The 24,531-nt window shown below is 42.7% G+C and overlaps 1 protein-coding gene across 10 annotated transcripts in view; it reads left to right on the top strand.

The window, feature by feature from the left end:
- KYNU (kynureninase) overlaps nucleotides 1-24,531 on the top strand; it is a 461,407-nt gene that overhangs the window by 85,806 nt on the left and 351,070 nt on the right. For 2 of the 10 annotated variants that reach the window (XM_033945497.1, XM_033945483.1), the window contains exon 1: nucleotides 15,650-15,800. The exons of 1 other annotated variant lie outside the window; for it this stretch is intronic. In XM_033945497.1, coding sequence (XP_033801388.1) covers nucleotides 15,791-15,800 — 10 coding nt within the window. In that variant the 5' untranslated portion in view covers nucleotides 15,650-15,790. Of the gene's footprint in view, nucleotides 1-15,649; nucleotides 15,801-23,920; nucleotides 24,062-24,531 lie in introns of those variants that run through there. 7 more of the 10 variants (XM_033945491.1, XM_033945486.1, XM_033945487.1 and 4 more) reach the window with 7 other exon arrangements.

Below are 24,531 nucleotides of genomic sequence, written 5' to 3'. Positions count from 1 at the left end.
CAAAAAAGTGGACCTTTAGCTTGGATATGAACACTGCCAGGGATGGAGCGTGACGTATTGATTCAGGCAGCCTGTTTCAGGCATACGGTGCCGCAAGAAAGAAGGGACGGAGTTTGGAGTTGGCAGTGGAAGAGAAGGGTACAGATAAGAGGGGCTTGCCCGATGAGCAGAGATCACAATAAGGGGAGTACTAAAACTAGAGGTTGTTTCCATATAATAGTAAAAGATCCCTCCTGCCTGGCACTCTGGATCACTGAGGCAGATCGCAGGAGCTGAGGGGTACTGTATTGGGCAGATGCCTTGATCAGAGGGATCTGGATTGGGGGGGAGGGACTGCATTAAACAGGGGGATTCAAATTATAGGTGCCTTGATTATGACATCATAGGCGAGTCCTTTAAGATGATGGCCAGGAACATCTCCTTCCCTCATCCTTTGTGATTTTAACATTCATGCTGAGGACACCTCTGTCTCCTACACCTCAAAGATTTTTGATCAAATATCTTCATTTAATCTTCAGCTGTGCTCCAGTACCCCCCACACATCGGAATGTCCACTGCCTTGATCTTGTTCTCTTTTCCGACGGCTAAATTGCCAACTTCTCTACCTCAATTCTTCCCCTCTGACCATCATCTTATAACCTTCATGACTTATCACCCTCTCCCCCAGACATGCCCAATCTTCACCAATACTTTCAGGAATCTTCAGGCATTTGACCCGGTCACTCTCTCTGCCACTGTTTCCCCCCTCCTCTCTAACACTACACTATGTAAATATGTTAATAAAGCAGTCTCGTCCTACGTAATTGTATTCTTTCTTCTGCTCTTGATACCCTCACTCCACCCATGTCATGTTCTGTAAGGTGCGCCAAACCCCAGCCCTGACTGATCCTTAAGATCTGCTACTTAGGTTCCTTTGCCTGATCTCTGGAACATCACTGGCTGAAATCCCGCACTCCAAATTCCTGCTTATCTCTCTCTAATTTGCCTTTTCCCTTGCAAAACAAGACTACTCCAACCTCTTAACTGATTCTCTTGGATCCAACCCTCATAATCTCTTTGCTGCACTTAACTCTTTACTCAAAGTGCCCTCACTTCCGACTCCTCCTTTGCTGTCTCACCAGATTCTGGCAGAATACTTCAATGACAGGGTTCACAAGATCAACCTTGAGTTTTTGCCACCTTCTCTACCTTTGCTGAAATTACTGAGGAGGAAACTGTATATTTTTTCTCCTCCTCCAAACACTACCTGTTCCTCTGATCCCATTCCCTCTTGTCTACTGATCACCATCTCTCTTACTGTTATCCCTCTATCTGTCATATCCTGCCTATCCTTATCCACTGTGACTGTACCCGATGCTGTAGTAATGCCACTTCTCAAAAAAACATCACTGGATCTTACCTGCCTCTCCAATTATTGTCCCATCTCCCTCCTCCCTTTCTTATGCAAACTGCTTGAACATGCCATTCACCACCATTGTCTTGACTTTCTTCTTGAGCTATCCTCAACCCACTTCAATCGGGTTTTCACCCTCTCCATTCTATGGAAACTGCCCTTGCTAGAGTCTCCAGTGACCTGCTCCTGGCCAGATTCAAAGGCCTCAACTCCATCCTCATCCTCATGGATCTATCTGTGAATTTGGGTTTAAGGGCTCTGTTATCACATGGTTTATTTCCCATCTTTCCCATTGCATTTTTAGAGTAAGCTCTGGAGGATCCTCTTCTGCTGCCATTCTGCTATCGGTTTGCTTACATCAGGGTTATGTCCTGGGACCTCTTCTCCATCTATACTTCTTCCCTTGGTATCCTAATTTCCTCTCATGACTTCCAGTACCACCTCTATGCAGATGGCATACAAATTTACCTTTCTATGCCTGAAATTTCTATGGGAACCCAGGCACGAGTATCTTCCTGCCTGTTTGACATTGCCACCTGGATGTCTCACTGCCACACTACAGCTCACAACCCTTTGACTCATTTATTTCCTTCTCTTTGCATAGCCAGCAGACCACCACAACCTCTCATTTCTTTCTCTACAACATTGCTAAAATCTGGCCTTTCCTTTTTGAGTACACTGTCAAGACCCTCATTCACACTTTAGTCACCTCATGCCTTGATTACTGTAATGTACTTTTCACAGGTCTTCCGCTAAGCCATCTCTTTCCCCTTCAGTCTGTTCATAATTCTGCTGTACGCCTTGTATTTCACCAGGCTCATTTTGCTCACTCTCTTCAAGTCACTTCACTGGCTCCCTGTCCATTTCCACTTATGGTTAAAACGCTTCTTACTGAACTACAAGTTGCCAGAGGATGTGGTAAGAGTGGATAGTGTAGCTGGTTTTAAGAAAGGTTTGGACAAGTTCCTAGAGGAAAAGTCCATAGTCTGTTATTGACAAAGACTTGGGGGAAGCCACTGCTTGCCCTGGATCGGTAGCATGGAATTTTGCTACTCTTTGGGTTTTGGCCAGGTACTAGTGACCTGGATTGGCCACCGTGAGAACGGACTACTGAGCTTGATGGACCATTCGTCTGACCCAGTAAGGCTATTCTTATGTTCTTTATTTACTCTGCAGCTCCTTAGTATCTCTTCCTACAATCCACCCGAGAACTCCATTCATCTGGTCTCTCGTCAGTACCCTTCTCCTCTAATGCCAACTTCCGACTCCGTCCCTTCTACCTTGCTGCGCTGAATGCCTAGAAAAACCTGCCGGACTCAGTATATTAGGCTCCCTCTCTGGCAGCATTCCAATCTAGGCTGAAAGTCCACTTTTTTGAAGCTGTGTTTAAGCCCTAATCCTACCAACTTGTAAAGCACCAATATCTGATGTCATCCTCTGTATAGTCTTCTAGCCCAGTGTTCTTCAACCTTTTTACACCTATGGACCGGCGGAAATAAAATAATTATTTCGTGGACCGGCAAACTACTAAGACTGAAATTTTTTAAAAAAAAACCATCGCCGCCCCGTCCCCGCGAGCTCGGTCACACAAACCATCTGATCCCATCCGCACAAGCCTCAAATAGTTATAATTTTATATTGAACATTAAAGTATTTTTATTATATATTGCACCAATATCTGATGTCATCCTCTGTATAGTCTTCTAGCCCAGTGTTCTTCAACCTTTTTACACCTATGGACCGGCAGAAATAAAATAATTATTTCTTGGACCGGCAAACTACTAAGACTGAAATTTTTTTTTAAAAAACCATCGCCGCCCTGTCCCCGCGAGCTCGGTCCCACAAACCATCTGATCCCATCCGCACAAGCCTCAAATAGTTATAATTTTATATTGAACATTAAAGTATTTTTATTAAAGTATAAAAAGAAACAATATTCTATACAATTGTCATTTTATAAATACAAATAATACAAGGCAAAGATCAACAAAACCCCTGTCTCCCCTCCCCTTCACATATATCCCCTCTACTATCAAGAAAACTGAATAAGCCAAATTATTACAGAATGCTACACAAATATCAAGTAACAAAATACCACAGTCACACATGACAGGAATGGTGTTAGGGGAGTGGAACTAGGGCAACTGACCCCTGGTCAGAGAGAGCCCTAAGCCAGCTGGAAGCTAAAGAAGCACTGCCTGGGCTTTGCACACCCCAATTATGTCTAGCAAGATACATATTTCAAATCTGATATATTTGAATCACAAGATAGAAATAAAATTATTTTTTTTTACCTTTTGTCGTCTCTGGTTTCTGCTTTCATTGCCTTTTCACTCTCTTCCAGCCAGTGTCTACCCTAAGAACATAAGAACATAAGAATTGCCACTGCTGGGTCAGACCAGAGGTCCATCATGACCAGCAGTCCGCTCATGCGGCAGCCCTCTGGTCTAAGACCAGCACCCTAACGGAGACTAGCCCTACCAGCGCACGTTCTTGTTCAGCAGGAACTTGTCTAACTTTGTCTTGAATCCTTGGAGGGTGTTTTCCCCTATAACAGCCTCTGGAAGAGCGTTCCGCTTTCTACCACAGAACTTCCTTACGTTTGTACGGAATCTATCCCCTTTCAAATTTAGAGAGTGCCCTCTCGTTCTCCCTGCCTTGCAGAGGTTGAACAACCTGTCCTTAGCTACTAAGTCTATTCCCTTCAGTACCTTGAATGTTTCTATCATGTCCCCTCTCAATCTCCTCTGCTCAAGGGAGAAGAGGCCCAGTTTCTCTAATCTTTCGCTGTACGGCAACTCCTTCAGCCCCTTAACCATTTTAGTCGTTCTTCTCTGGACCCTTTCGAGTAGTACCGTGTCCTTCTTCATGTACGGTGACCAGTGCTGGACGCAGTACTCCAGGTGAGGGTGTACCATGGCCCGGTACAGCAGCATGATAACCTTCTCTGTCTCTTCAGTCCAGCATCTGCCCCTTCCATTCACTGTCTGTCTTTCCCTGCCATCTCTCCTCCTGCCCCCCCCCCCCCAAATTTGGTCTGGCATCCATCATCTTCCTTCTGTTCCCCTCATGGTCTGGCATCTCTATCCTTCCCTCCCCTCTGTGGTTTTTAGCATATCTCTCTTCTCATTTCCTCCACTCAGATCTGATATCATTCTCTTCTCTCTCTTCCCTTTTCTTCTCTGGTCTTCCTTCTCTATTTTCTGCCTCCATCTAAATTAAATTCTTTCTTACTATTTAGTCCCGTTTCCCTCTTTTCACTGTGTCTACGCACAGCTTGTCACCCCTTTCCCTCACCCCTCCATTATCCTACTATTTTCTTCCCCCTTTATTTATCTCCTCCTTCTATCCAGTATGTGTTCTTTCCCCACTTCCATTCAACATCTGCTCTCCCCTCTCAACTGACATCCATCTGCCTTCTGCTCTCTCTCCCTTCTCACTTCCATCATCTGTCCCCTTCTCTCTCTCTCATCTCCTCCATTCCATCATCTGCCACTTCTCTCTCTCTCTCCCCCCCCCCAACTTCCATCATCTGCCCCCCTTCCCCTCACCTTTGTGGGTCACTTTCTTTCCCCTGAGGGTGGCTCATGTCAGAGGGGAAGCTTTGGCTGAGCAGAACCGCTTGCAAGGAACAGTAGAACTTACTTGATTGATGTCGATGCTGGGGCCCGTTGCCGTTTGAAGGAAAAAAAAAAAAAAGGGACCTGCAAAGGCGAGAGGAAGGGAAACCTCCAGGACAGCAGCTCTTTGCCCTCCTTCAGCGGCCCAAGAGTCCAGATCAACAGCGGCAGCTCTGTGTACTTCTAACTTCGGCACAGAGCTGCCCCTAATCAATAGTTTAGCGCGGTTTCATGAGGCAGCCTCGGGGCCTTTGATAGCCGGCCCGCTTCGATGATGCGATGTGGGCCGGCCTAGCAAAGGCCCCAAGGCTGCCTTATGAAACCGCGCTAAACTATTGATTAGGGGCAGCTCTGTGCCGAAGTTAAAAGCATACAGAGCTGCCGCTGCTGGTCTGGAGGTGCGGAGACAAGGCAGGAAGCAAACACGGTGGAAGGCAGGAGTACAGGCGAAGGCAGGAGTCCCGGCACAGCGACTGCAAGGAAGTTGCAAATCAGCTGACGCCGGCCTTTCATTGCAGCGGGGACCGAATCCTTCGCGGACCGGCAAGATTTTGTTTGCGGACCGGCACCGGTCCACGGACCGGCGGTTGAAGAACTGTGTTCTAGCCTATTCCCTTTTAAATCCCTACCTGAACGGTACGAATTGATTCACCCTTTTTGTTCGGTGTGTTTGCCCTAATTAGATTGTAAGCTCTTTCAAGAAGGGACCATCTCTTCAGTGTTTACTGTATATTGTTGCATGCATGAAAATAGTAGTAATTGTAATAGTAACATTAGACTGAAACTTTGCAACCTGATGCTCTTGGATGGTAAAATAACTCCAGCTTTTTTGCTGGCATTATTTTTCTAGTAATAACATGACTCAATGTGTTCACTGCATGCCATACTCATATATTTACATATCAAAGAGTTGTTTTGCATGTATTTCCATGTTTTGTAACTCACTGGCATGGAACCCAATGTGAATTAACTAAGACTGCTTTACAACAACACAACTTGCATTTGTCAAGTTAAAGGACATATAATCATTATATCCATGAAGAATCTAGACCCTCACATCTAGTTGTATAATATTTTATCTAGTTATCTATAACCTGAAATCCTGTAGCTGAATACCAAACTTTAGAGATTTTTAGCAATAAAGTGATGATTCATAAACCACCTTGGGTGAAGGCAGTGCAAAAGTTTAATATCCATGATAAAAGGGATGGGATGACTTTCCTATGAGGAAAGGCTAAAGTGGTTAGGGCTCTTCAGCTTGGAGAAGAGATGGCTCAGGGATATATGATTATGGTCTAGAAAATATGGAGTGGAGTGGAAGGACAGATGTGAATAACTTGTTTATTCTTTCCAAAAATACTAGGACTAGGGGGCATATGATGAAGCTACTAAGAAGTAGATTTAAAATAAACCGGAGAAAAATTTTTTTTTTTTTTCACACAACATGTAATTAAACTCTGGAATTTGTTGCCGAGAATGTAGTGAAATCAGTTAGCTTAGCAGGATTTAAAAAAAGGTTTGGATCATTTCCTAAAAGAGAAATCCATAGGCCATTATTCCTAGAATAAGTGCCATAAATCTGTTTTACTGCTTGGGATCTAGCATGGTACTTGGAACCTGGGTGCCACTGTTGAAAACAGGATACTGGACTTGATGGGCCTTCAGTCTCTCCCATTTGACAATTTTTATGTTTTTATGTGAGCCGAGTATAGGATAATCGAGCCATTGTGACATAAGTGATGAGGCTGACTCTTGGGCATTGATGGAATGAGGCATTATGATATCACAATAAGAGCTCTAGAATGTTGCTACTATTTTGGTTTCTGCCAGGTACTTGAGACCTGGGTTGTTCACTGTTGGTGGACATTCAGTCTTGTCGCAGTATGGCAATTCTTATGTTCTTATATTCATAAATAATATTGATTAGGACTTGCTACTCTCCTCAAAGGTTCCCATTATCTACCATAGCTTGACACATTAAAATAACCCACCCATTTCACATGTTATCCCAAGTCATAGATATCTTATGCTGCAGGCTGAAACGTACTATCATATTACAACACTGATGGAGCCAAATCCAGTTCTTTCAGATGTTACTGCTTTTGCATGGAATATGTGCAGATGATTAAACTGCTTTTATAAATGCCCATACTGTGAGACTATCAGTTCCAAATGAATTTGTCTCTTAATGAGCTGTAACCAAAGTTCAGTAGCAGCGAAGAAATCATTTGGTTAATGTTGTCGCAGCATAGCTTCACGCTCTTGCCGCTGACTTTTTGTTGGCAGCTAGAAAAAAAGATAAACTTTAAAACTACTGGAAGGCCACCTATGTTACATTAAGTCAAATGTTTTAAGTACAAAGTCTGACTGCTTTAGAACAAATTCCATTTCCTTTATTAAAGATCTCAATGTGCTTCTTTAAAAAAAATATAGAAAATAAGGAGAGTGGTAACTAATATCTCAAGGAACTATTTAGAGGGCATAAAAAGAAACCGGGATGAACAACTATTTTGAAGGGTCAGCCAAATATTGTGAACGCTGCTATGAGAATGGGAAAGTTGACCTCGGAGCCCGTTAATGATCATTTAATGAGGCATCTGGGGCCAACTGGGCTCTGAACTGTGGAATACATTACTGGGCTCATTAAAATGTGCATAAGCCTCTCTATCTCTCTTCAGGCAAAAAAAAAAAAAAAAAGCCACTCTGATGACATTTATCCTCCATAGAAATAAATGGCAGAAATGGACAGTATATTGGACTGCAAGGATTCAGGCAAGAAACCAAGCTCTCTCTCTCTAAGTATTTATATACTGCCTATTAAGGATATCTAAGCTGTTTACTCAAGCATTTCCCCTCTTTGTTCCGGTGGGCTCACAATATATCTAACGTATATCTAACCTTGAAGTCGACCCTTCATGAGGCATCTATCCGCTACATTAAATCGGTAAATAAACAACAAAGAAACAAGAGACCCAAATGGTTCACTGATGAGGTCTCGAACCGCGTCAAGGAGAAGAAAAGAGCATTTCTCTTATACAAACGCACCGGGGAGAAGGAAGCAAACATTGAATACAAGACAAAGTCTGCAGCGGTCAAAACAGCAGTCAGGGAGGCCAAACTTCGAATGGAAGAAACTCTAGCAAAGAACATTAAGAAAGGGGACAAGTCCTTCTTCAGGTACATTAGTGACAGGAAGAAGAACACAAATGGGATAGTACGCCTTAGAACGACAGACGGGAATTATGTGGAAACAGATTCCGATAAAGCCAAACTGCTGAATGATTACTTCTGCTCGGTCTTTACCTGCGAGGCACCAGGGCACGGGCCAAGGCTGGAAATGAAGCAAAGCATGGAAGATCCATTTCAGAATTTTGAGTTCACACCTGCTGATGTCTACAGTGAACTGTCAAAACTTAAGGTGAACAAAGCCATGGGACCGGACAATTTGCACCCAAGAGTGCTCAGAGAGCTAAGCGATGTTTTGGCAAAACCGTTAGCAGTACTCTTCAATCTCTCCCTAAGTACGGGGAGAGTCCCCCTGGACTGGAAAACAGCCAACGTCATTCCTCTGCACAAAAAAGGTTGCAGAGCAGAGGCTGCAAATTACAGACCAGTAAGTCTCACATCAGTAGTATGTAAACTCATGGAAACTTTACTTAAAGGTAAACTAGACACGATTTTGGACGAGGGGAACCTAAGGGATCCCTGTCAACATGGATTCACTAGGGGTAGGTCATGCCAATCCAATCTAATCAGCTTCTTTGATTGGGTGACGGGAAAGTTAGACTCGGGAGAGTCTCTGGACATAGTGTACTTGGATTTCAGTAAAGCTTTTGACAGTGTCCCACACCGCAGACTATTGCACAAGATGAAGTCGATGGGGTTAGGTGAGAAACTAACTGCATGGGTCAACGATTGGCTGAGTGGAAGACTTCAGAGGGTGGTGGTCAACGGCACCCTCTCTGAGACATCGGAAGTGACTAGCGGAGTGCCGCAGGGCTCGGTCCTGGGACCATCCCTTTTCAACATATTCATAAGGGACTTGACCCAAGGGCTTCAGGGTAAAGTAACATTGTTCGCCGACGACGCCAAACTGTGTAATATAGTAAGTGAAAGCAATCTCAAGGATAATATGACGCAGGATTTGATCACGTTGGAAAACTGGTCCTCGACATGGCAGCTGGGCTTCAACGCTAAGAAATGTAAGGTCATGCATCTCGGCTGCGGAAATCCATGCAAAACTTACACCTTAAATGGGGAAACACTAGCTAGGACTTCAGAAGAACGGGACTTGGGAGTAATCGTCAGTGCTGATATGAAGGCTGCCAAACAGATGGAGCAGGCCTCATCCAAGGCAAGGCAGATGTTGGGATGTATCAATAGAGGCTTCATCAGCCGCAAACCTGAAGTCATAATGCCGCTTTACAGAGCCATGGTGAGACCTCACCTGGAATACTGTGTGCAATTTTGGAGACCACACTACCAAAAAGATGTGCTTCGAGCTGAATCTGTCCAGCGAATGGCCACTAGAATGGTCTCCGGACTCAAGAGTCTCACATACGAAGAAAGACTGGGCAAACTACAGCTATACACTCTTGAGGAGCGTAGAGAAAGGGGAGACATGATTGAGACATTTAAGTACATCACAGGTCGTGTCGAGGCGGAAAGCGATATATTCTTCCCCAGGGGACCCTCGGTCACAAGGGGGCACCCGCTCAAACTCAGAGGAGGGAAATTTAATGGTGACACCAGGAAGTATTTCTTCACAGAAAGGGTTGTAGATCACTGGAACAAACTTCCGGTGCAGGTGGTCAAGGCCACCAGCGTGCTAGACTTTAAGAATAAATGGGACATCCACGTGGGATCCCTATGGGGGTCGAGCTAAGGATCTGGGTCATTAGCACTCAGACTTGATGGGGTGGGTCAGAAGAGTGGGCAGACTTGATGGGCTGTAGCCCTTTTCTGCCGTCATCTTTCTATGTTTCTATGTTTCTATGTACCTGGGGCAATGGAGGATTGAGTGACTTGCCCAGGGTCACAAGGAGCAGTGTGGGATTTGAACCCACAACCTCGGGGTGCTGAGGCTTTAGCTCTAACCACTAGGCCACTCCTTCCTCCAGCTGCTAGTTTATACTTCAGACTGCAGTCCTATCTTATATATGTGCTATCTTCTATACTTGCTTGAACTGTATCTATAGTATATCAGTTAGACACAAAGGCCCTGATTCTTTAAATGGTGCCTAAAGATAAGCTATTGGCAAATAACGGAGAGAAAATCAATACTCCTCTGTGATAATAACGTAACACGTGTTAACAATAATCACAGCTCTAATTAAGTAAAATTTATAATGAATAATTATGTGAAAAACTCAGACCCTGAACCCGTGAACTGGTGATAACACCAACTGAGGTTCAATGGGGGACCATCATCGTTTCCACTGTCCCCTAATACCATCCATACTGAAACAATAAATACAGAAAGAAACTTATCTGATTCGGATGGTAATATGCTGGCGTGGAACCCCAGTGGTGTTGAAAGTGACTCGTGCTGCTAAAAACAATTTCTGTGTTGATAGTAGTTTATTTCACTCTAATGACCCTGTCCCCCCGACTCGAGTTTCAAGTCTTCTTCAGGGAAGGACACTAATAATCCAAAAAATCAAAAATAACAATTAGAAAAATCATAAATCAATATAACCTATTACAAGGGTCCCAGGGATATGTATGTCCCATTCAATTCCACCAATCTTATTCGTAATCTAAAAACTAAATAAGTATACCTGTTAGTGGCACAGTACATCAGAGAAGCAACAAAAGCAGGGCTGACTGACTGAAAAAGTGTGGGAAGATCCCCAAGACTGGCTGATTTATCCTGATCTAACCGGAAATAACGGAACCTCAACGCGGAAGAGGAAGGTCACCCAGACCAGCGCAGCTATGTCAATAGCCATTCAATTTCGTGATTTAACCCTTGCGGGCTCAATGTATGCCATTCAAAAATAAATCGCTGTTCTCTCCGGATGAGACACCTCGGGAGATCACCCTCGAGGTGTCTCATCTGGATCAGAACAGTGTATTTAAGATCATCAATTGAATGTGATTCCTCAATCCAGTGGGCTGCAAGGGGGGCTGACATTCTTTGATTACGAATACCACTCAAATGCTCAGAAATTCTAATTTTTATCTTGCGGGTAGTCTGACCTATGTATAATTTTTGACATGGGCACTTGATACAGTACACCACCCCTACAGATTCACAATTAGCTCCTGATTGTAGTTTGAATTTTCTCCCTTGACCGTCAGGAATATCCACGTAAGATGTCTCCCACACGTACTGACATAAGCGGCATCTACCGCACGCTTTGTGGGGTTGAAAATTCCCTATGTCATGTCTCTCTTGTCTATATTTCAGTTTCTCCCCTAAATTCGGAGCCCTGGAAAAGGCTATTGTAAGGGCAACAAACTTTTTGGTAAGCAAAGTAAGTAAAAGTAAAGAGGAAAATAAGGCCACTTTGGTTCTCAAAAGTAGTAGCTGATAAAGAGGTTAACTTTCATAAACTGTAAAATATTGCAGAAAGAGGAAGATAGAAAAAAATATCTGGAGAAATTAAGAAAGGCTGGTTGAGTAGTCAGGAAAGCAAAGATGCAAATGGAAGAAAAATAGCTGGCATGGCAAAATGGTAGATAAGGAAAATATATGTCTGGCATATAAAGTAAGTAAAGTGTTCATACACTCAGAATTGTGAAATTTGACCAAGAGCGTTAGCTCCTATAGCGAAACCCACCGCCCCAACACTGTGTATGACTTATTTTGAAAAAGAGCTTGTAAAAGGACATACTGTTCAAATGCTCAACTAATTTTCAATGGCAAAAAAGAGAAAGAAGTTCCCACTTAGCTTTCAACTGTGCCATCGTGCTGTCTCCTGCAGGGAGTCTCGTTCCTGCCCTGTCCCTGCTGGGCGTGTGAGCCTGCTCCGCCCCCTCCCGACCTGCCGGGAGTATTTGAATTCGACCCGACGCTTCTTGTTGAGGGAACCACTCTTCACCGGACTTAGCAGCGAACTCCAGCCATCGGGCAAGCTCCTGCAGGGAGTCTCGTTCCTGCCCTGTCCCCGCCAGGTGTGCGAGCTTGCTCCGCCCCCTCCCGACCTGCCGGGAGTATTTGAATTCGACCTGATGCTTCCTGTTGAGGGACTCATTGCCGGACTCAGCGGTGGGAGGGTTGGATGGGAGGGTCAACAGGGGTTCGGGTGCGCCGGGGGGGAGGAGTGACGACGACAAACTACAGAAAATGTCATTGCTGGAGAGCAGGGGGTGCTGCATTTTAACATACCTCTGCTGCCCGTGGGGCCGTAGTAAGCGCACATGTGCACTCTTGCCAGCCACAGACCTACGGATCATGGAAGCACGCCGATAAGAGTGCGCATGCGCCACTTAGGGTTTTATTATAAGAGATTACTCTGACTTCTTTGCCCTTTAAGCTACGATAACACACACCCTTTATTATATTCAGTGTAAAATGGTGGATAAGACCTATCAAAATTAACACAACACCCTCAAAACACAGGTCTACATATCACATTATATTCAAAAAGGAGAAAAGACCTCAGTGTCCAATAGGGGCTCTATAGGCTACCCACATAGACTAGCTGGTTTCAAACAGAGTTTGAGACAAGCAGACACATCCTTGGTCAAAAACTCCAAAAATACAGAAGAAATGGTGTGTACATCATTTTCAATAAAACACACTCTTTTTATCTTTTTTTCTTTCGTTTTTCAATACAGAGTCTCTCTCACTCAATATAATTTATAGTGTTTTTCAATTCTTTTCAATAAAAGTCACTTATCTGAATAAAGCTGATTAAATGTAGTCCTGGGGTTAGAAAGCAGGAAAAAACTGCTCCGTGGAGAACAAGCTGAAAGTCATTCAAGCTTAACACACTTCCACATAATCCAACAGGGCTCCCTGTTTCGCTAGTATGCTTCTTCAGGGATTTGAGCGATCATTCACCCGCTTCCACTCCTGTCATCAGGAGGGTGTTGTGTTAATTTTGATTTTTTGGACATCCTTTTCTTGATATTTTTGGATAAGACCTTCCTACATGTATTAGTGATAGGAAAAAGTGCAAAAGTGGCATTGTGAAACTCAAAAGTGAAGGGGAGAAGTATGTAGAAGCTGATAAAGATAAGGCTGAATTGCCTGACAAATAATTCTCTTCTGTGTTCACAGCTGAAGTGCCTGGATTGGGACGGCAGAAGATAAATGAAAATAGGGCTGGAGGTCTGGTAGACCTTGATCGATTTTCAGAGGATTGTGTTCATGAGGAGCTAACTAAACTAAAGGTGGACAAAGCAATGAAGCCGGATGGTATACATCCAAGGGTACTGAAGGAACTTAGAGAAGTTCTGACAGCTCTGCTGGCTAATTCAATGCTTCTTTAGAATCAGGAGTGGTACCAAAGGACTGGAGAAGCGAAGATATGGTAAGTCTGTCTTCTGTGGTAAGTAAATTAACGGAAACACTTTTAAAATAGAGAATAGTAACATTTCTGGAATCCAGGATCCGAGGCAACATGGATTCACTAGAGGCAGGTATTGTCAGACAAATCTGATCAATTTCTTTGACTGGATGACCATAGAATTGGATAGAGGGAGTGCAATAGATGTGGTGTATTTAGACTTTAGCAAAGCCTTTGACAGTGTTCCACACAGGTGTCTAATAAATAAACGGAGTGCTTTTGGCATGGGCCCCAAAGTGATGGACTGGGTCAGGAATTGGTTGAGTGGAAGGCAACAGAGGATAGTGGTCAATGGAGATTGCTCTGAGGAAAGAGATGTTACCAGTGGTCTGCCTCAAAGTTCAAATCTTGAGCCTGCTCTTAACACTTTTTGTAAATGATATTGCTGAAGAGCTGTCAGGTAAGGTTTGCCTCTTTGCAGATGATATAAAAAAAATCTGCAATATAATAGACACTCCTGATGGTGTGAATAGCATGAGGAAAGACCTAGCAAAGCTTGAAAAATGGTCTGAAATTTGCAGCTAAGATTTAATGCAAGGTCATGCATTAGGCTACAAAAACCCAAGGGAAAGGTACAGTTTAGGTCAGGGGTCTCAGTCCCTCCTTGAGGGCTGCAATCCAGTCGAGTTTCCAGATTTCCCCAATGAATATGCATGAGATCTATGTGCATGCACTGCTTTCAATGCATATTCATTGGGGAAATCCTGAAAACCAGACTGGATTGCGGCCCTCAAGGAGGGACTTTGAGATCCCTGGTTTAGGTGGTGAAGAACCTTTGTGCACAAAAAAAAAAAAGAGTGAGGCTTTGCCAAACAGGTTGAAAATGCAACAGTGAAAACTAGAAAGATGCTAAGATGCATAGGGAAAGGTATGACCAGTAGGAAAAAAGGTATTGATGTCACTGGTGAGATCTCATTTAGAATATTCTGTACAATTCTGGAGACTGCACCTTTAAAAAAAGATATAAACAGGATGGAGTTTGTTCAAAAGAAGACTAGTAAAATGGTTGGTGGGCTTCATTATAAGGTCTATGACTTAAAGATCTTAATATGTATACTTTGGAGGAAAGATGGGAGGAGGGAGATATGATAAAGATGTTTAAATACCAAAGTGGCATAAATGCGCATAAGGTGAGTCTATTTCATTTGCAAGGAAGTTCTGGAATGAGAGGGCAAAGGATGCAGTTAAGAGGTGATAAGCTTAGGAGCGATATAACGTAGCAAGTCTGGGTCTGCTTCGGTCTTGCCTCATTGTATAAGCAAGAAGAATAATGGGATAGAGGATGGAAAATTTCACCAGAAAAATTTTCCCTAGTTATGAGGCTGCCTATCCTAACACAGATGCCCTTAGCTTCAACTGTGTGCAGAATGAGGGAAGTGGCTCTGCAGATAGAGCCTATTCAAGGAATGAAAGAAAACCATTTACCGTATTTTTCACTCCATAAGACACACTTTTTCCACACACCCCAAAAAGGGGTGGAAAAGTGGGTGCATTTTATGGAGCGAATACACCTCCCCCCGGTATCTTTTTAAAGTTGCAGTGGTCTTGCAAGCTCTCCTGCTGGACAGCTGGCTTTGGTAGCAGAGTGGCATGACGCAGGAGCGTGACCTTTGCGCTTCCTTCCTGTTCCTGCGCCGCTCAGTATTGGGGGGGGGGAGGGCTTTGGGCAGCTTTAAGTTGTGGGCTGTGGGCGGGCTCCTAAGGCTGTGGGATGCGAGCAGGCTGCTTCGGCTGCGGGTGGCTTTGGGCTTTGGGCTGCAGGCAGGTTCCTTCGGCTGTATACAGGCTGCTTCAGGCTATGGGTGGGCTGCTTTGGGCTTCCTAGCATCAGATGTTCCAGACCACCAGACGCACCCCCCTGTAGTGGAGAAATTTGTTTATCCTTGGTTTTTCCTCCTCTATCGGGGGGGGGGAGGGGATGCATCTTATGGATGGCTGCGTCTTATAGAACAAAAAAATACGGTAAATCTGCCTTTAAATAGCCCAGGTTTACCAACTGCTATTTTCAGCCTAACCAAAGGGGGAGCCAGAGGCAGTATTGGCCCATTCCTGTACCTCAGAGCCTGGGGCGTGGCTTGCCAGAATATAAGCCTCAGCTTCAGTCAAGGAAAGGGGAAGGCAGTGCCTCAGAGAGTGTCAGAAAAACTGCAGTCTATGTTATGGAACAGACTTCAGCCCAGAGCCAGCCCTGGAGAGGAATTAATGGAGCTTGGAGAAGCTGAGTGGCCTGTTGAGGTAGATTGGCTAGAATATGAGGAATGCATGGAGGTTGGTGAAGATTTGCTTTTTCAGTATGAACTAACTGAAGCTATGGGCACTCATTGAAATAAGCACTGCCAGTTTGTTTTTGTGTGTATTGAAGAGGTTTTCTGTTCTACCTTATTGCGATAGGAACTCTAGCGTGTTGCAGTTTTTGTATGCTTTGTTTGTTTACATAAACCAGAGAGAAAGTTTCCTAATGGCTTTCACTAGAAGACAGGAGTTTTTGTATTTTTTTTTTCTCGCACTTTGGTTAGTTTCACTATCTGGAACTGTTTGAATGACTGAGACCGAACTGATGTCTCATTATCAACATTGAAGTGAAACTTTTTCATGGCTGCTGGAATAGTGCAAGGATTGTTTCAACTAAGGGTTGTTTTTTTTTTTTTTCTTTTTCTGTGGTTAAGTGAAACCTGTGTTCCAATGTTCCTTTTTTGTGGGATTTTGCTAAGAACCATCAAAGCTAACACTGCTAATGAATGAAACTGTACTTGTGTTTGAACCTCACTGAATGTTTGTTTCTTTTTTGGATTTCTTGTTGCCCTGAAACGTGAAACGGGTCTGGCCTCCGTTGGGTCTGAAAAGATAAATGCTTGTTTTAAGTTCAATTCAGCATGCCACACTCACGGCCTCTTTTACAAAGCTGCACTAGCAGCTGCCGCGTGGCAACATCCCCAAAGCTCTTTAAATCTCTATGGGTTTCGGAGCCGTTAGCACAGCGCAGCTTTGTAAAAGAGGCCGTCAGTGTTGCTAATGGTTAAATTCTAAATGGTTTCCAGCTCTCTTTCCTCTATAAAGTATGGGAGAAAATGAATTTCAAAGTGATATAGATATTCAAAATTGATTACAAAATTAATTATAAAAAATTAATGAATTCAATCAGAGGTTTGATAGTACCTCAAACCTTAAATCGGTGTCTTTCTATTGACTGGACTCCGAGGGTTCTTTGAGGTCTTTTTTTCCTCTGTTTGGACGCCATATTTGTGCATCATATAGTGTTTTTAGTGTTCTACATTATTTGTTTGCCTGAGGACAACCAACTATTGGGGAAGGGGTAAAACGCGGACCTGACGGACCTCGCGGATCTAAACCCGTACGGCCTTAAAAATCTGAGATCCGTGTCGGTCTGTGTCCGTGGCGCTTGTAGTTTCTGTCGCTGACAGACCTTGATGAGATTTTAGCACTGACGGATCCGTCTCAGCATAGGGAGGGAAAAGTGTTAGGATCCGTCAGCGCTAAAAATCTCTTCGAAGTCTGTCAGAGCCAGAGACTAGTGCTGGAGTTTGGAGACTTCTTTTCCATAACGCACGTCCAAAACCTATGTCCCCGCTCTCTTGGCTTCTGCTCTGCCGCTCCAGCACTAGTCTCTGGCTCTGACAGACCTGGAAGAGATTTTAGCGCTGACGGATCCTAACACTTTTCCCTCCCTATGCTGAGACGTGTCCGTCAGCGCTAAAATCTTATCAAGGTCTGTAAGCGACAGAAACTACAAGCGCCACGGACACGGACCTCAGATTTTTAAGGCGGTACGGGTTTAGATCCGCGAGGTCCGTGAGGTCCGCGTTTTACCCCTTCCCCAACTATTGTGCCACTTAAACCCAATTAAATCAATTAAGTTAGGCAACAGTAGGGTGGCTACTGCTGCCTAACTTTTAGCGGCTTTTGTAGAATCTTTCACTTTGTGACTCTAGAAATTGGGGAGAGAGAAAATAATTCTTATGTAGTTAGTTAGTTATTTTGAATAGAAATAACAAGTCTTTCCTCTTGCCCTGTATCATATCTAGGACGATTTTGGTTTCTATTCAAGTTTTTAAGGACATTTTAGCATTACTATCAACTTTAAAATTATGTGGAAACAAAACAAATGAGACAATGGTTACTGCGGATGGGCAGACTGGATGGGCCATTTGGCCTTTATCTGCCATCAAGTTTCTCTGTCCCTCTTCTAATGTTGAACAGGGACAGTTATTAAAATATACTCCCCCATTTACAAAGCCATGGTAGCGGCTGCTGTGTGTCAAATGATCCAACACCCATTAAATCCTTATGGGCGTTGGAGCGATTACCGCAGCAGCTGCTGCTACCATGGCTTTGTAAAAGGAATCCATAATTAGAGTGGATGGCAAAGCATGGCAAATGGAACGTTGAATTAGCTATTGCAAAGAAAAGAGTTTATGATCTTCCACGAGATAAGGATAACATTTAACCTAGCAAGCTGTCAAAGATTTAAATGGCTTCCTTGGCAACTCCATATATTAACAGGGAAAAACTGATATCCATTTATTGAAAGACGTAACAGAGTTTTGAAACTTGTGATAAGATGCTGGCATCCACTAAATTGGTTTCAGGGGTTCATCAATATAGGTTGATGAGGTGTAGATAAGGTATAGGAAAAGGAATTAGAGACTTACATGGAACCACTGAATTTTTCTCTTTTTGAGTCATTGAGTCAGACATATTTTATTGCTCAAAAGGGAAGTCTAGATACAGATAACAATCTCTCAGCTGAATATTCAGGAATACAATAAATGTCGATTTCTCTAATAGAGAGAAGTATATTCAGACCTATGTTATATTTTTCTAGCAGCGTAAGGAATATTTGATCGGGGCATATGAAAAAGAACACAAATATAATGGCTATCAAATCTGAGCTTTTATTTGAAAGTATTGCATAGAAATCAATTTCAACTATGCAAGATATTTCTGACTGTAATAAGAAATTGATGGATGTTTTACTAATCTTGATTGTTATCTCATTCTTTGTAAGTGAATGGATTGTTCTTTCTTAGCAGTACCTATGTGGTAGAATATAATAAGCAGCATTTTATAATGGGTCACCTATGTAGGAAGACCACATGCATGCCTATTATAACCTATTTTATAAAAAGACATATGCAATATCTTATGTGCCTTATAAAACAAATCCTACAGACGTAACAATTAGATTGAAGCTGTAGACTAGTGGCATAGCTGAGACTCAGTGAATGAAACAGAAGTTCATACAAAGAGAGAAGCCTTTAGTCTCTTGACTCTATCCCAGGGGTGGGCAATTCTGGTCCTCGAGGGCCGGAATCCAGTCGGGTTTTCAGGATTTCCTCAATGAATATGCATGAGATCTATTTGCATGCACTGCTTTCAATGCATATTCATTGGGGAAATCCTGAAAACCCGACTGGATTCCGGCCCTCGAGGACTGGAGTTGCCCATCCCTGCAGTCTATCCACTGATTTTATGACAGCATTTTGGAGTCATGGCTCACTGAAGTATATTTTATTTTAGGAAAAAGATATCATGCTTAAGAAATATTAAGGAATATTAATATGCAGTTTAAGAATTTTAACTGAGTTTGTACTCAATGCGGTGCAGTTCTTAATGCGATGCTAAGCAAAGGCAAAGAAACTGAACAGAAATAGCTCCTGCTACATTTCTATACATGTCATGTGCTACTGTGTCAAGAAACTACATGATCTGCTGTATAAGTTTGGAAAATAATTATATAGTCAAACCTAGCAAATCCATAATTAGTTTATCCAGATATCTGTGTGCTGATTGTAGCATAAACTGACATTACATTTTCTGTTGAAATATTTTTTTTCTGACTGCACCTAATTTTCAAAAATATATATATGTTATGCCAAACAGGATCATTTCTACAAATGCAGCCGCTGAGTATTTCTATACCCATCATGAGTTACTTGATAATGTCAGAACACTGCCAAAAAAATTGAAAAAAAAGAAATTCTAACTTTGACACGGCTTTTAGGTGGTACTTCTATCAAGGCCATTAATGCATTACCCCCTTTTACAAAACTGTAGTGCGGTTTTTGGCACCAGCAGCGGCGGTAACAGCTCTGACGCTCATAGGAATTCTATGAGCGTTGGAGCTGTTGCCACCTTGGCCGGTGCTAAAAACTGTGCTATGGTTATGTAAAATAATAATAATAATAATAATAATTTTATTTCTTATATACCGCCAAAGCCATAATAGTTCGAGGCGGTTTACAACGAAGAAGGGCTGGACAATCAGCGAAAATGGTACAATCAGAGAAAATAGGTGGCAGAGAAAAAAGGAGGAGGGGGCAAGTTCCTGATTCTATATAGAACTCCTAAAAAAATTGAAGCCAATCGTAATGACATTTAGGCCCTCTTTTACAAAGGTGCACTAAGCGTTTTAAACTAAACTAAACTAAACCTTAGGTTTGTATACCGCACCATCTCCACAAGCGTAGAGCTCGGCACGGTTTACAGGGTTAGGTTGAAAAGGAGCTACGTTGAAGGGTTATAGGAAAGGAGCTAGGAAGATAAAGAGGGACAGGGAACCAAAAAGCGGGAAGTGTTAGATTTTTGAAAAGAGCCAAGTTTTCAGGTGTTTGCGGAAGGATTGGAGGGAACTTGAAACTCTGAGCGGGGATGTGAGGTTATTCCAGAGTTCTGTGGTTCTAAAGGGGAGGGATGTTCCTAGTTTTCCTACGCGGGATATACCTTTTGTAGAGGGGAATGATAGTTTCAGTTTTTGGGAGGATCTAGTGGAATTAGGGTTAGAGGAATTCCAGAAGAGTGGGATAACGGGAGGGAGGATGCCATGTAGGATCTTGAAGGCTAAACAGGCACATTTAAAGAGGACTCGTGCTAAATCAACGCATGCGCTAACCGCTAAAGCGTCCAAAGGATAACATGCACACATTAGCGTTTAGCGCATGCTAATATTTAGCGCGCGCTAAAAAGCATAGCGCACCTTTGTAAAAGAGGGGGTTAGTGCAATTCTATAAGGCACGTGCCATGTATAGAATCATGTTTAGCAGCCATACACATCGCTAATATTTAGGTGTACCCATTTAGGCCAAGAAAAACCAGACTGTTGGAGGGGATCTGGGGTCGATGGGGGTGGCAACCTTTTTGGTGGAAAATGGGTATAAGGTGCTCTTCCGTTGGTAGTATACCCCAGTACTGGTGACCCAAATGGGAAAAAGGAGGGGGAGTGCTATGCTGGAAGGGTTGTGGTCTCCTGGGCACCCATAGGCCTACGTGGTGGGAGTGTCCGAGGTTTTTGAGTGGATCTTTTTGATATTTTCACTCAGACCTTGGGTAGGGCTGTACGGGAATCAAGGGAGGAACCCTTACTTCATTGGTATGACCCTGCCCCTGGATGAGGGTGAATTGAGCTTCTGTAAGTTGTTCTTTGCTGCTGCTGGTTTGGTCCTCGCCTTTAGTTGAAAGAGGCCAGATCGACCTAACTGGCATTTGTTGGTGGATAAATCCCCATCAGCTGAGCCAGCAGGAATCCCCAAAACTGGCTCAGCTGATGGGGACATCTCTGCCCTGATCAGGCAAGGTAGTTGGGTACATCTAGAAAGCTTGCTTTTGTGTGTTTTTCATGCAGATGTTTTTATTTTTGAAAGTGGCCAAAAAAGATAGATGTCTTAAGGACCAAAACTTATGCCTAGATCATTTTTTAAAATATAAGATAGATGTCTGGCAGCTTTTGAACATTTTTTTCTACTGGTTTTGTGGACGTCTTGCCCAAAACTTCCAACCTCAGACTTAGATGTCCTATTGAAAATGTCCCTTCACGTGGTTTGCATTCAGGTACTCAAGCACTTTTCCCTATCTGTCCTGGTAGGCTCACACTCGATCTAATGTACCTGGGGCAATGGGGGATTGAGTGTCTTGCCCAGAGTAACAAGGAGCAGCATGGGATTTGAACCCACAGCCGCAGGGTGCTGAGGCAGTGGCTCTATAAAATCCTGATTGCAGTGGAAAGGGTAGATTTGAATTGTTTGTTTATGCGTTCTAAAAATACAAGGACTAAGGGGAAAACAATAAAGCTACTAGTAGTACACTTTAAAAAAAAAATCTAAACAAATATATTTATTCACTCTCCCCCCCTTTTTATCAAGCCACACTGGAAGCTTTTATCATGGGCTGGTGAAGTAAGTGCTCTGACACTAACAGAATTCCTATGAACATCAGAGCACTTACCTCGCAGGCCAACACTAAAAACCTCTAGCACAGCTTGATAGAAGGGGAGGTATACGTTTGATTCTCCAGCTAAAGATTTGTTATTCTAACTTTCCTGTGCACAGACATTAGTTTGGACTTTATTGAAATATGGAACATGTTCTCTGTGGAGGTTTTTTTTTTTTAAATGCCAGTGATAAGATTTGAGGCAGTTAGAAGTTTGTTTGTTTTTTATGCTTCTACTTAACACTGTTTTTTTCAAAGCTGCAGTAGAGATTTCTACTGTGGGCTGGTGAGGTAAATGCTCTAACGCTCCAACACTCAAAGGAATTCTATGAGTATTTACCTCACTGGCCCATGGTAGAAATCTTTACCATGGCTTTGTATAAGGAGCCCTAAGTTTGAAGCTTTTTTTCTGCACACAGGTTTATGATTGCTAGATACTCTATAGGTCCCTTCCACTGCCAGGCATGGAGGCTCATTTTCAAAACACTTAGACAAAGTACCTTACTCTGTGGGGCTCATAATCAAAGACATTTAAAAACCCACCCAAGTCAGCACTTGGATGACCTAAAAGACAGGTCGTCCAAGAGCCGATAATCAAGCCGACTTTCTGGACGTGTCGCGGGACTTTTTATGCCTCTGAATGCCGTTGTGCTCCCAGAGCTGAAAGGGGCTTATCTGGAGGAGTGGTTAGGGCGGACGCGATGTGGGCTGACCTAGACTTGGTAGTATTGCAGGGATAATCAAATGTTTTACTAGACATCCTGGATGAAAATTAAATGCTGAGAGTTAGACAATGTAGAAAACAGGAATAAGTTTCAAAAAGGTATCCAAAATGACCAGATAATCACTGCAGATACAAAGTAAAGACCCCCACACGCTCCCCCATTGTTCACTGACCCCCTCACACTTCTCACAAAGATCTCAATAAAAAAGTACATACTTGTCTCCAGAACATCAGCACCTGGTATAGGAAAGCCTAGTAGAGCTGCACACAGATGTCTTAAATAGCCTGGGGGTGAGCTAGTGAACCATAGAAAGGAGGACCCAGGCCCATAAGCCGCTCTAACTACTACAATTATGGTGGAACATGTGCACCCACCAACCCCCCACCCCTACTCTATAAGGGCTATTGGGGTTGTAGACAGATAGGTTTAGTGAGCTTTCGGGGGCTCACCATAACCTAAAAGGGAGTTCTGGTGAGATGTTTATGTGGCACCCTTTTTGTGAAGTTCACAGCAGTGCGCTGTTAGGTGCCCCATTGCACTTTTGCCATGTCTGGGTGGCAAGATTGGCCCCTCCCATATCCAAATGGTCTTGTTCTTGGCATTTGGGACTTGGATGAAATTTTAGTCGAAAATGTGGTATAAAGATAGACATCCTGGTGGTCTGGACAAACAATAGCCTGGACATCCAGATAGGCGATTTTTTTTGGGGGGGGGAAAAAAAAATTCTAGACATATTTTTCATAAATGGGCATTATCCCACTGCTGACTTTGGGCGTCTAGCACCATACGCCCAAATCAGACTTAGACATATGTATCTAAATGCTTTGAAAAGGAGCCCCTTGGTAACAATTTAAGTATAGAAATGGAAAAAAGTTTACCATACTTTAGCAAAGGGCCTAAGTTAACACTGACTGAATCTTACTTTGCATTTTGATTCACCTTAGCAAGTCAGAATCACAGAATTCTGCATATTGAACAGTGACTTTATGTTTAACTGTTGAAATATACGAAAGCTATTGAAACCTGAGATCTGTGAAAATAATTCACATATTGTGGTATTGGCAACCAAGTGATGTTTTTAGTAAAATATTGATGCAATTTATAAATTGTGCAAATTAATGCAAAAAGAAATGTTAGCTTTTTTGGATTGCTAGTATATTGCAATGCATATTGCAGAGTAATGGCAATAGGGGAAAGGAAAAATAATTTGTCAAGAGGAGACTATGTAATGAGACAATCTACAGTACAGAGATTGAAATAGTTGAGGCAATAAACATTTAGCATTCTACTTTATCCAATATATATAATCAAAATGCTGCATTATAATACATATTATAATTTTCAATGGACTGTAAGCTGCTTATAAAGTTTATAAACATCATGGATAGATGAATTAGTTTAAAGATTAGCTGATTATTTATTCCTTTATTATAACCATAGGGTCCCGGCTCCGCATATTGACTATGAAATAATATGAAAACTGTAATTAAGACATAGCTAAACAATTATGAAGATGATTTCTCAATGGGCCTAATATTCAGCTGCAACTCTACACGTAGGGGCATCTCCTAGACAGAAACCGTAAGTGTTGATCATAAAAACATAAAGAGTTGACATACTGGAACCGACCGAAGGTCGATCAAGCCCAGTATCCTGTTTCCAACATTGACCAACCCTGGTCACAAGTACCACTGTCATCCTAAGAATAAGCAGTGGATTTTCCCCAAGTTCATCTTAATTAAGGCTTATGGACTTTTCAGAAATTAGACAAAACCTTTTTTTTTAAACCCTGCTCAGTTAACTGCTTTCACCAAATTCTCTGGCAACAAATTCCAGAGCTTAATTACATGTTGAGTGAAGCAGTACTTGCTCTGGTTTCTTTTAAATCTACTCCTTGGTCGCTTCATTGCATGCCCCTTGCATGTCCCCAAGTCCTTACCTAGATTTTTAACAGCATTAGTACTGCAGCAGTCCAATAGTTGAACTAGAAATGACACCTTTATCTGGTTAATTATTTGGATAAGTTAGGACTACAAAAAAAAGGGAACATG

This window comes from Geotrypetes seraphini, chromosome 5 (genome assembly GCF_902459505.1).
Source record: "Geotrypetes seraphini chromosome 5, aGeoSer1.1, whole genome shotgun sequence".
NCBI lineage: Eukaryota > Metazoa > Chordata > Amphibia > Gymnophiona > Dermophiidae > Geotrypetes > Geotrypetes seraphini.
This window is presented reverse-complemented; position numbering and strand designations above follow the sequence as displayed.